Below are 12,669 nucleotides of genomic sequence, written 5' to 3'. Positions count from 1 at the left end.
GCCCGTGACCCTTGTGAGGATAACCGGCTGAGAAAATGGATGGATGCATCATGAAATAAATGCGCATTAATGACATTCAATATTATACCATTTCATATTTACTAATTGAATGAAATAATGGATAAATTGAATGTCTACCCCAATGTCTTTATTTTAACGCAAACTATTAATGCGACACTTGTATGACATTGCTGTCATTTTCCTTTGCCACTTTGCTATTATTCCAAACTATGAAAACTGCTAAATCTGTTTACTACCCATATACCCCCCCCCCATTTTTTGTTTTTTTTTTTTTTTGCCGTGCTTTGTGAAACACTTTTATACGAAACGGCGTCTTCAGTAATTGGGGAAACACAGCTGGCGTCGTCAAGGCGATCGCACGCGTGCGCCAAACAAGCGTAAGCTGTCAGAGTCGCGCTCGCGCGTTCCCCTTCCCGCCGCTGTCACGTCCTCGTTTCAGGTGAGCGGTGACGCCTCGCCGACATGACTCACGCAAACAAAGAGGGGGACCCTCGCCGGATGTAAACATGGCAGGGGAGGCGCGGCACCACCTGACGCCCGGCGGGGGCCGAGCGGCGCTTGAACGACGGGGGCATCGCCGCGGCGATTAGAAGCAGCAAATTCAATTAATCTTGACAAATCTCCGCTGAGGCAGAACGGAAGGGAGCGACTCGCCGCCCCCTCCCTCGCGCTGGTAATTAAAAGTGGCCGAGTTGAGTGGCGTGTGACCGTATTGGAGTCTTCGGGACGAGGGGCTCGGTTTTGGTCGCGGTGTTATTTTGTTGTTGTTGTTGTTGTTGTCGTCCCCCCCCCCCCTCCCCCATCGCCACCGTTCGTGGACGGGTGTAATTGACTCCTCTTTCTCATTCCAGACACACCCTCTCATCACAGAGGGATCAACTTCCAATTTTCGATGCCGCGCCGTTCTTCAGATTCAATCGACATAGTTTGCCTCCTTTCTTTTCTTCTCTTCCCCTTCGACAACCCTGAACGCGAGGAGCAAAAAAAAAAAAAAAAAAAAAATGCAAGTCAGCAGCTATTTAATTATCCGCTTGATTGCTTTACGGCAATAGAACAAGCAGCCAGCGAGCGCGAGGAGGACAAGGCGAGCATGCACAAAGATGAGAAGCCGAGTACAACAAAGCCAGGCGCGTTTCCGTGACCTCACGCGAGGATCCGGCTTGCATCCCACCGTGGATCTTGAAAAAAATAATAAAGAATCTTATTATGAGCCAGGATTAACGTGACTTCATCTGATAAAAGTATGAATTAAATCCGTCAGCAGCGACGGACGGGCCGACGCGTTTCTCGCTTGATGGCGAATCCTCGAAACGATCATCAGAATTTGACGATGATATCGGGAAAAATAAACTGACTCATTCAGGCTAGTCGGACGTTCTTAAAAGTGCGAGCGCTTGAAGTTGCCCCGAATGGCGTCTTCCGACCGGGACTCGTCTGGGCAGCTAGTCAAAAGTATCCGCCCTGAGTTTGTCCAAAATGGCCGCTTCAAATCAAAATGTACAACTCCCTGTTCAATTTCCAGCACAGGTTCTTGTGACATTTTGTGTGTACTATTATGATCAAGAAATTAATCGTTGGTTTCAATTGATGAAAATTATTTCAGGGTTTTATTTTTTAATAAAATCAAACTCTGGCACCTTGCTCCGCCCACATGAGATGATGTACACAAGCAAGTTGGAGAAGCGAATCCGTGGGTGCCGTGCTACAAGTATGCGGTTTGTCCACTATACTTAGTCCATCCATCCATTTTCTTTGCCGCTTATCCTCACGAGGGTTGCGGGGAGTACCAGAGCCTATCCCAGCTGCAAACTCCACTCCGGGAGGGCCGGGATACACCCGAGCCCTCAGAACTGTGAGGCCGACGCTTCACCAGCTGATCCACTGTTCCACCTCTATACTTGGTCGTATCTTCTTTATCCTCTATGACGCATGACTGATGTTAGCGCTGTACTGATGAGCTGAGACATCAGATTTAGCTATCAGTTTGGCAGGTTTTATAAAGTACAATGAAATGGAATGTTATTTCTTGCACAGTGAATGAAACATTGATTTCAGGGTCATGTAATGACTTAAGCTCATAAATCAAAGTACGACGCTAGCTTCTGGATAGCGCTTGTGTTTACTGACAGTCACGTAATCTCATCACAAACAACAAAAACTATATGTTATTGGACTACTCGATGTTTTTCTTTATTTCGTTTACATTTGTGGAGGAATATGAGCTAATCCGATTCCCCGGCTGTCACGCCGACAGCAAAGCCAACGTGGGCAGGTGGGGAAACGCGGGTAAAACCGACTCGTCTGGTGTTATATGTTCCGTAACGTCGCGCTTGAGCTACGTTCGGGGCGGAGGAGACTGAAGAGGAAACCTCGCCAAGGACATTCACACTTCCCGAGCACGAAAACAAAAGCGGAAATCGGCTTCTTATCTGGGGCTACTGTATCATTCTCTCTCACGAGGTAAACCGGGGGCCGCGAAAGCAGTGAGCAGAGCAAAGGGGGGGGGGGGGCGTGAAAGAAGCGCTTGGAAGTTTCTCTGAGCCCCCATGAATGTTTTTGCACCTGCAAAGAAGAAGCAGAAGAGACAGCTGAGGAGAAACCACCACGGAGGGAGGGTCCGAGCGAAAGAAAGAAGGAAAGAGGAGAAGAGGAGCTCGGAGGGCAGACGGAGGATAAACAGAGAAGCGGTAATGAAATCGAGCGGAGACCTGAGAGTGAAGTGATGAGGAAGGAGGAGAAGAGAGCGAGGCAGGTTAGCGGAGTCGTCCTCGAGCTTCATTGGCACCTGAGGGGAAGGGAGGCGGGGTGAGGAGTGGGGGGGTCGGGGAGTTGGGGGCCGGGAGGGGGGTGGGGGGTGTACGGACGACAAAACAAAGAACCTCCCAACTCCCAAAACACCTCTCACTTTAACACCACTTGCGCCCACACGTTTGCGCCAAGAAGCTCCTCCCCCCTGCGGTCAGGTGATCCTGCACAGCGGAGGGATCGATGAGTGTAATAACACATAAGAGTGTTACAGTGAGCACATTTTCACTCGAGCGAGGATCAAAACAAAGTCTATAAATCCATTGCCTGTGTGTGTGTGTTGAAAAAAAGAAAGAAAAAAAACGTCGATAGATGTTTGTGTGAGTGTGGTTGCTGGTGAGGCGTTGCCATGGCGACCTTACGCGACGGCGCGCTCTCGCATCACATCTTCGAGACAACACTCGTCGTCCCGCTGAGACGCGTGCGCGCGACACGCCCGCCCCTCCGCTTCTTGTTTTTCACGGGGAAAATTAACGCGGAAAGAAATATACGACACGCCGGCGATCGAAGTAGACTTACCGTGGGCATTACTGTGCTTTTTTTTTTTTTTAAACGAGAAAATCAAGTAGTGCTACAGGAGAAAAATGAATATGTATATTTTATTTTATTTTATTTTTTTGCTCTTGATATATGGCGCCACATCGAGGAAAACGGTACGAAACATTTAGCACATTTCTTCTGGATAGAAAGCAGAATTTCCATCATCTCCAACAGTGGTTTTCAATTGTTGTCACTCTGGGACTCGAATTTTTTGACCCACTTTTAGAGAGAAAATGAAGCCTTGCTTAAAATTACTTAAAAATAGCCTGTGAAAACGCATGCACGCAGATTTTACTTTTAACCGCTACTTCAAATGATCTCGACGTCGCTAGCCATGACACTCGCTAGCCAGAGGCTGAGCTGCACTGTGTTTGTTTATAGAGTAAACTAACGAATAGAGCACAGGTGAGTCACATTTCCCATCACTTGCCTGAATACATTCTGTGTTGGAACTTGGTACGTGTCAGTAGTGTAAAAAATAAATTTAAATAAAATTGAAAAAAAAAAATCTGAATAAAAACATGCAGTATGTATTGTTTTACCGGCTAGCCTCAATCCACCCAAAATTGGTGCACACTTTACCGGTGATCTGAAATACTGTAAACATTTATTTCACTAGTTTGAATACAAACGTGAGAAAGTAAAACCCTGCATAAATCAAAGATCATTTTTAATGTAATATTCTAATGTCTTGAGATAATTTTGTGGGCTTGATGATAAAATGTTTCATTCTGGTGTAAAGAATCTTGATAATATGTATATCTATCATACGCCTACAATGTGCTGAAAGTATTAAAAAATGTCAAAATTATCTTAAAATAAATACAAAAGATTTTTCCACTAGAAATAAGATGAATTCACTTGATAAAATTTTTCAGGATGAGGATTAAAGAGCCCGTACTTGGTTGCAAGGTGCATAGGAACTTTTGCAACTTCAGGATCAGAACTGTGATTATATCGTTATTAACAGACATGTTTGAATTTGATGACATATGTACCTCCTTTTTTCCAATTTGTGTGTGCACAGTGACTTTCAAAAACACCCTCCAGTGTCTGAAGCTGGATTTACACTGCGTGGTTCAAGTTACTGTATTCCGATTTATTATTATTATTATTATTATTATTTGCTCTCACGTGGGACAGTTGGGAAACGCTTCATGGCAATGTAATCAAAAAAAAGAAAACCAAAACAAAATGGCCTTGTATCTGATATATTCAAATTGGAAGCAGGCCTCTTCTAAATGTGGATAAAAATCTGAGACGCAACAACGAAAAGCATCCATAACGATTAAAATATGCTACATTACAGGCGCGGCGATCTTTCAAGTAATAATTGTTGACGGCAGCCTGAGGCATTTAGCTCCATTGATGTAAATCAATGGAGGGGAACAGTCATCCAAAGCCAACCGAACACTATGTTAAAAATATACAAATAAATGCAAATCAACTATTGGCATTCAATAGGAATTTGGCAATTTGACCTGCGGCGTAAATCCAGTCGGAAGAAGGACAACTCGACTTGAGCGGAGGCCGACGACCACAGAACAATTCGCCCTTCGGAATTACGCATATAGAGCTCGTGCACCTACGTCGCCGAAGTCGTGTGACTGGCCATATTGCCGGTCAAGCAAAGCATTGCTCAATGCTAAGTCGGTTGGAGACCCCATGAAAATATGTCTCATAGTACGATGCCCAGAGTCTTGTCCAATACCGTGAGACATTTAGAAGGTGAAAATAAACGACGGTATGTGGAAAAATTAGATAAACTCGTCATGGAGGACCCGTATTTAATGCCAAAGTCGATGTTTTCGCCGATAAGAAATTGGACTGTTAACGCGCTTCCGCTTGTCTTGGAGAACTGAATCTACACATGGATCTGGTGAGCAAGTCGTCGAGATTTACACGGAAATGTTAGAAAGTGCCTAAAAGTCTGGGCGCATATGAATACTTTGTTTCTGGATCTGTTCTCATCAGGAATAAATCCCACAAAGTGACGGTTTTGACGGCTCGTGAACGCGGAAGCGCGTTCGGCCACACGTTAACCTTTGCCGGAATCTGTCGATCTTTTCAGATAGTATTCAATACAAATTCCAATATTTAAAAAAGTGACCCCTGGTTTTACACAAACTCGCATTCATTAACTGTGATTGAAAAGAAAGAGGACGCAGTCTTCTCCACAGAACGTGCACGGAAGCGATTGCGGACAAACTTAACCTGCGTAAACCTTTGCGACCGACTGCGATTTCTTGGTAATTTGAGATTGAGTAGAATAATTCCGACGTGAAAAGAAGCGATCACTACTGTATTTTGGTTGGGCAACATCCATCACGTTTAATTGCCGAAGTCCATCGATATTTTCTGGTCTTTTCAGCTGGTATTCCATTGAATGACCTCTTTGAATATCTATCTCGACTGTTGTGACAACCAAAAGCTAAACAGGTCTCGGGCATTGCAAATATTCTGCTCCGGTTCAACGTCTCCCACAATGTCGAGCGGCTCTGTTTGACCGGCAATATGGCGACGTCACGTGCACGAGCTCTATTGAAGTCGTTCATTTAAAGAAATGACCAACACCCTTCTGGAATTCAAACATGAAAGGAATTACTTTCAATTTAAAGTAACAAGTATATAAGTAAAAAAAATTAAATAACAGAGTCGATGGGTGCCGACGGCCTGTGAGAATCCCTCTCATATACTCGTGGGAATGAAGTGTGTGGGTTTGTGTGCGTGTGACGCGAGAGCGCCAAGGGTGGAATACTCAAGCGGGAAGCTCTCGGGGGGGGGGGGGGAAAGTGAGTGTACTCACTGTAGGGGACGCACTCGTACTGGATCTCCAAGTACTTGTAGGTGCCGGGACAGGGGTCCGGGAACACGTCGGATCCGGCCACCACCACACACTGAGTGCGGTTGTTGCACCTTGCGGAGAGAACAGAGAGAGGGTGTCAGACTCGTTTTTGGATTCTCGGCGAGGGACGTTCCGACAGTCAAGGCACGCGAGGGCGTCGCTTCTCGTTACATAATCATAATTTTATCTGAAATCACGGAAAACACTGGCAGGCAATAACAAAACACTCAATTTAATTGTAAATGAAGTGAAATGTCATCAATCCGTTCCACCACACACAAAAAAACCTTCCTTTTTATTAGCAATATATTGTATAAGAACATAGAAGATTTGAGAATGTAAACAAATTGGTTGCATGTTCTGCCTTTAAGTTTTTGCGTGTATTTACATTTTTTTTCTATTTGCGTTTGACTATCTCATTCAAGGAATGGCCGAAAGCGCATCGGCAACTTCTGCTCTGTTTTTTTTCATTCATTTTTTTCCACAACTTGCAACAGAAATTGAAACTAAGTCGGGGCACTCTTGAAGTGAAGAATGTACCTTTGAGGCAACTATTGTTCAATTAAAGCGAGAATGGAATTTGGTGGGTGGGGGGGGGGTTTGTAATATCTGTTAAAAGTGGGACTGAAACGATAGAGCGAAAATTGGATTAGGCTCCAGATGAGAGTGCGAGATGGTGCTTGTGTTTTGTTCTGTGGGCCACTTTGACTGACTCATTTCGGGATGGTCTCTCTTTAGGGGCATTAACATGTGCGACGGGCCCTCCTCTGATTCTGGAAAGTTCTTTGAAGCACTTAGTCTGGGTCTTGTCGACTATTGTGATTCACATCTTGCGCCGAAATGTTTGCATACTGCTGGCCTAAATGAGCTTGGAGGGCCCGCGATTTCCGAGTAACTAGACTGGACAGTGGCAGCACGGTGGAGCAGCTGTGAAGTGTTGGCCTCACAGTTCTGAGGACCCAGGGTTCAATCCCGGCCCTCCCGGTTTGGAGTTTCAATGTTCCCCTCGTGCCTGTGTGGGTTTTCTCCGGGCACTCCAGTTTCCTCTCACATCCCAAAAACATGCAACATTCATTGGACACTCTAAATTGTCCCTAGTTGAGATTGTGAGTGCGGTTGTTGTCTGTCTGTATTGATTGATTGGCTGTCAACCAGTTCTGGGTGTGCCCCGCCTCCTGCCCGTTGACAGCTGAGATAGGCTCCAGCACTGCCTGTGACCCTTGTGAGGATAAGTGGCTAAGAAAATAGATGGATGGATGGATGGATGGATATTAATCTCATTGGGTTTGGTTGCACTTTGTGTTGAAGGAACAGAATGAAATGGAAGGAGCGTGTTGGTGTTCTGCCATTCCGAAGGCGACCCGTTCGTGTCCAGTGTGCCGATTTTCCATTTTTTTATTGTGCATTGTTACAGAGTTAAAACTCCAAAAATAAATGCAATTTCATTACAGAAGCAGACATCTTTTATTTGCTTTGACGGGCCGCGTGAAATGATCCAGCGGGTCGGACCCGGCCCCCGGGCCTCGAGTTTGACAGCCGTGGTCCGACAAGACGGACGGAATGCGGAGGGGGAGGAAGTAATTTCACACTAGACTAGATCATGTGACAGCTGCACCCGAAGGGGGGGGGGGGGGTGGTGACGTAAGCGCCTGCCTCTCGCGGGGCATCGTGAGTGGGAGCGGTTGGAGGTGAGCGGACATCGTAGGACGAAAGCAAACACTCGTCGCTCCATGCGGACGGGGGGGAGGGCGGATGTGTGTGTGTGTGTGTGGGGGGGGGGTATTGGTATGCACACGACACCTCCGTCTAAAGCACGCCGCCGCGCGCACAGACAGACACGCACGCATAATTCCGTGTTCCTTAAGCATTTCTCCCATGTCGTCCCTGGAACCTCCGGTGCATTGGCACCGCCTCGCCGTCATTTTTGGAGCGCTTTCTCCTTTCTTTGCCCCCCCCCCCTCCCCCCTCCATTTCTCTCCTGCGAGCTGTTACCTTCACACACCCTCAAGCCCCGCGCCTCCATTACATGCGTGATGGATAGCGGGGAGAGGCTTTGCATTGATCTGAGGCCAGCACAGAGGAGGCAGATGCTCAGCGCAAACACACACAAGCCCCTACAAAGGTACTTGAAAGAATACTACGGAAACAAAACACACAGGTACACACATATATAGAGTGCACACATTCTCAGTGATACACACTTGTACGTTGTTTTGTATAAGGATGCTGAATTTAGTGATTCATTCAGAGGGGAATCAAAGTAAAGACATGAAACATTCCGGGTCAGTGGTTCCCAAACTTTTCCCACCAAGTATAACTGAAAAAAAAAAAAAAAAAAAAACTTATCCATCCATTTATTGGCCACATAGCAGTGAAGGTGAAGGATCATACGCAAGGAGAGATGTAATTCCCTTCTTAAATGTATCGTCAATATATTATGATTCAGGCAACGTACCCTCTAATTTTTTTAAGCCCGTGAGCGCCCCCTTTGACCACTGTGAGCAACATCAGACGTACGCACAGTGGTCAGATCAGTGTCATCCGTTGAAGTCACATGGCTCATTAAAAAGTTCAGATTACATTCGCGTCAAAACATTTTTAAGAACACTTTTGTGTTTTTGCAAACTTACACTGAAAATGTCAACAACAACAAAAAAAAAATACCAAGCCAACTATGAACTATAAATTTGAAATGTCGCATCCAACTTTGTTTCATTTATTTTTTTTTAACCCACAATGATATCCTAACTGAATTATTGCTCGCAGAATATCTTTCGCAACGCATGTTGAAAGCTGAATGATGCTCCCAAACAGTTTTAGGGTTAATGTTATGTTGCCTCATATATTTAAAATACAGAATTAGCATTTTGGGCAATGTATCGTCCGTGCTTTCATCCTCGATCAGGCTGTGCCAAGGTGGAATTTTAACACACCAATTGTAATTACCCCCTTTAAGAGCGGAGGGGGCGGAGTCAGGTAAACTCGGAAGTGTGTGGCCTGGTGTGGTGTGTCAGTAGCTGATTAAAAAAAATAATACTAAAATGAAAAATAGACGTTGTTCACTGCGCCGGAACTCTTTTCATCTGCGCCGAGAGTGCGTGACAAGTGCGCAAATGCGCAGTTGCGCAGCTTAGAGGGAACATTGGATACAGGTCAAATGAATATGAATGTGAGGGTGGACCCAATGAAGTAGCCCGAGAGAGCCTGCGAAGACGGTGCGGGACGGACCTTTGCGACATGATCTTGACGGCGTCGGGCAGGTAGCACTGCACGTTCTCCATCTGGAAGGGGTCGGCGTCGCAGATCTTGTCGTCCGTGCGTCCGTAGTTGGCCGTCTCGATCATGATGACGTCGCTTCCCGGGCAGCGCAGCTCAATGGGGTAGCCTTCGCACGCCAGCTCCCGGCGCATCAAGCCAAAGGGCATCATCGACCGGCTCAGCGCTGGAGGGGGAGGGAGGAAAAATTATTGACAAATCGACAGACCTTGATTCCCTTAAAGGAGGCGCTTTACCGCCGGGGCACGCAGTAAATATGATGGGAGGTGTCGGCCCGGGCCCATAAAGGAGCTTGCCAAGTACTGGGAAGTGAAACTGAGTGAATATACGGCCGACACTTTGTAGGTTTTCATTTTCTGTCGAGCTTGTGCTCCATGCGGTGGCGGCTGAACTGGAATCTCTACCAGCTGACTTTTGGGTGAGTGGTCGGGGTACACCCCGAAATGGTCGCCAGCTAATTGCAGGGCACATACGAAGCAAAGCAAATTTCTTTGTATCGTGCATTTCATACACAATGTAATCCAATGACCTTTACATGATTATAAAGGCATTTGAAAATAAAAAGACAAAACATTTCAACAAATGATTCAAATTGATAGCATAATAGCTAAACCCTGGTTCGCCATGTTTGCTTTGGACTCTGCGCTCCACTATTTGACCCGAGTCAGTCGATCTCAGAGCATTCCGTATGCATTTCTTTCATGTATTCAGGACCTAAATCATTAAGTCATTTATAGACCAGTAGCAGAACTTTAAAATCGATTCTAAAGCTGACTGGAAGCCAGTGCGAGGACTTTAGGATTGGCGTGATATGCTCTGACCGCTTTGTTTTGGTCACAGCACGACCTGCAGCACTCTGAATGAGCTGCAGCTGTTTAATACTCTTTTTGGGGAGTCCAGTCAGAAGACCGTTGCAATAGTCAAGTCTGCTTGAGATAAAAGCATGAACGAGCGTTTCCTGGTCTCCTGGACACATACAAGACTTGACTCTAGATATGTTTTTCAGACGGTAGAAGGCAGTTTTTGTGATTGATTTGATACGATTGTTGAAAGTCAGGTCGCAATCAATCAGAACACCAAGGTTTCGGACTTGGTTTTTGGTTTTTAAAGATAGAGAGTCCAGGTGTTTGAACAACAGCAATTCTCTTTTCTTGATTGCCAAAAACAATCGTCTCAGTTTTGCTGTGATTTAGTTGAAGAAAATTTTGGCTCATCGAGTTCTTTGTCCGATTTAGACAGCGGCACAAACAAACAAGCGTATGGAGAATTTACAATCTTCATCTGAAGGTGTTTTTGGAATGTGACAGGAAGTTGGAGGACCCGGAGAAAGCCCACGCAAGCATGGAGAGGGCATGAAAACCCCACACAGGAGATGCCTCTGGACTGTGAGGCGGGGGGGGGGGGGGTGGTACCACTAGTACACCGTGTACATTGAATTTCGAGCGTTTCATATTTAACACGGAAACAAAAACGTGGAAAAACACAAAGTAAAATGAAACAATGTATTTTACTTCATCTGTCCAAGCTTATTTTGAAGAAATACAAAATGGCGGTCGTGATGTCACTGGAAGCGTCAAAGGATTTCTTCTAGTGATGTCATAACGGCAGAGAATCAAATCAAAATATTATAAGAACAAAATGAGCCGATAACTTCAATTCTGCTACCCAAGGGCACTTTTGAAACTGGCTTCACTTCTTGAGAAGACGCATTCCACCACGTTGCGGCCAAGCGCTCGAAAACGGATGGACATGTTTCGGCTTGGAGGCGAATCCCCGACAGCTGGTCGCGGTTGTGGTGACACAACAGCTCGGCAGACGAACCGCGAACATCAGATGTGAACAAACTCCTACACGAGGGGGGCCTGCGGCGGGCGGGTGGGTTGTCGTCCTTTGCGGCACGCGTCATGAGGCGCGGGCCAGATGCGAGAAGATTGTAAAAATAAAAGTGTCAGTCTCCACTTTGGTCTCTGGTGTGCGTGTTTTGTGTGCGCCCTTGCTGCTGTTTGACATGCGCGGTGGTCAGCGGGCAAAGCGAGGGGCTTAATCGGCGAGCCAGGCTGAGAGGCACGAACGAGGGATGCGGGGAGGTGCTTTGAGAGGAGTTGTTGTCTCCTCAGCACTCTTCTTTGCGGCACACCTTCGACATTGCCTCTCTCGGTTGAGAAAACACACACACAGAATTAGGCGGTGTTTACAGTATGTGGGCCACGATTCAGAATTTTTGGATTTTTTCCAGGTCCAAACCTGCTTTCCAGTTGCTGTATTTTTCCTTGATTTCCTCCTTCCTTTACATCTTACATTCTATCAACCCCCCCCACTCCGTCCCCCCCCCCCCCTAATTCATTTCGGTGAGGTTCCACAACGCAGCCTTAGAGGGCGAAATCAGTAATCTGGAAGTCCAAGCGCTCGTTGATGGACAGCCGGGATTTGTTCTCCGGAGTCCGCCGGCCGACGTGAGCGGAGCGAACGGCTTTGCCGTCCGTGGTTCTGCGCAAAAGCAACTTCTCGGCCGGTCAGAAAACGGAGTCCTCTGTGAGCGCGCGTGCCGTTGGCCGACTGCTAAACGGGTCGGCGTGCGGCTGCCAAAAGTGTTGAGGAGGAGCGGACGGCTTTGGCGGCGCTTCGGGTCGATGCTCGGCGTGCCGTCGTTGCTCGTATTTCACACGGGGGTGGGGGCCATGTTGAAATCCCCCTGCACCCTCGATTGGGATATTTTCCCCCACCTTCTTGACACTGCTTAGTTTTCAGCTCACTTTCCATTCTGATCAGTGTTGGGAAAACCATCCATCCATCCATTTTCTTAGGCGCTTATCCCCACAAGGGTCGCAGGGAGTGCTGGAGCCTATCCCAGCTGTCAACTGGGCAGGAGGCGGGGTACACCATGAACTGGTCACCAGCCAATCGCAGGGCACATCGAGACAAACAGCCGCACTCACAATCACACCTAGGGGCAATTTAGAGTGTCCGATTAATGTTGCATGTTTTTGGAGACGTGGGAGGAAACCAGAGTGCCCACCCGGGCTTTACCAGCTGAGCCACCGTGCCGCCTGTTGGGAAGTCAACAAGTACAAATACTTTGCACTGTACTGTTTGGTTTTTTTCCAATACCCGTCCTTCATTTGAGAATGGATTTTTCTGTCATTCTGTCGTTTATTTTTACTCCCTTACTTCTAAAAAAATCT

At 46.6% G+C, this 12,669-nt stretch overlaps 1 protein-coding gene across 7 annotated transcripts in view; it reads right to left on the bottom strand.

Annotated features, from left to right (window-relative positions):
- The window catches only part of adgrl1a (adhesion G protein-coupled receptor L1a), a 266,475-nt gene that overhangs the window by 63,190 nt on the left and 190,616 nt on the right, over positions 1 to 12,669 (bottom strand). For all 7 annotated transcript variants that reach the window (XM_061847086.1, XM_061847084.1, XM_061847087.1 and 4 more), the window contains 2 exons: positions 9,440 to 9,653; positions 6,173 to 6,282 (listed from right to left, as the gene is read on the bottom strand). In XM_061847086.1, coding sequence (XP_061703070.1) covers positions 6,173 to 6,282; positions 9,440 to 9,653 — 324 coding nt within the window. The remainder of the gene's footprint in view (positions 1 to 6,172; positions 6,283 to 9,439; positions 9,654 to 12,669) is intronic.

This window comes from Syngnathoides biaculeatus, chromosome 16 (genome assembly GCF_019802595.1).
Source record: "Syngnathoides biaculeatus isolate LvHL_M chromosome 16, ASM1980259v1, whole genome shotgun sequence".
Lineage (NCBI taxonomy): Eukaryota > Metazoa > Chordata > Actinopteri > Syngnathiformes > Syngnathidae > Syngnathoides > Syngnathoides biaculeatus.
The sequence above is the reverse complement of the archived record's forward strand: the minus strand, read 5'-3'. Positions and strand labels throughout refer to the sequence as shown.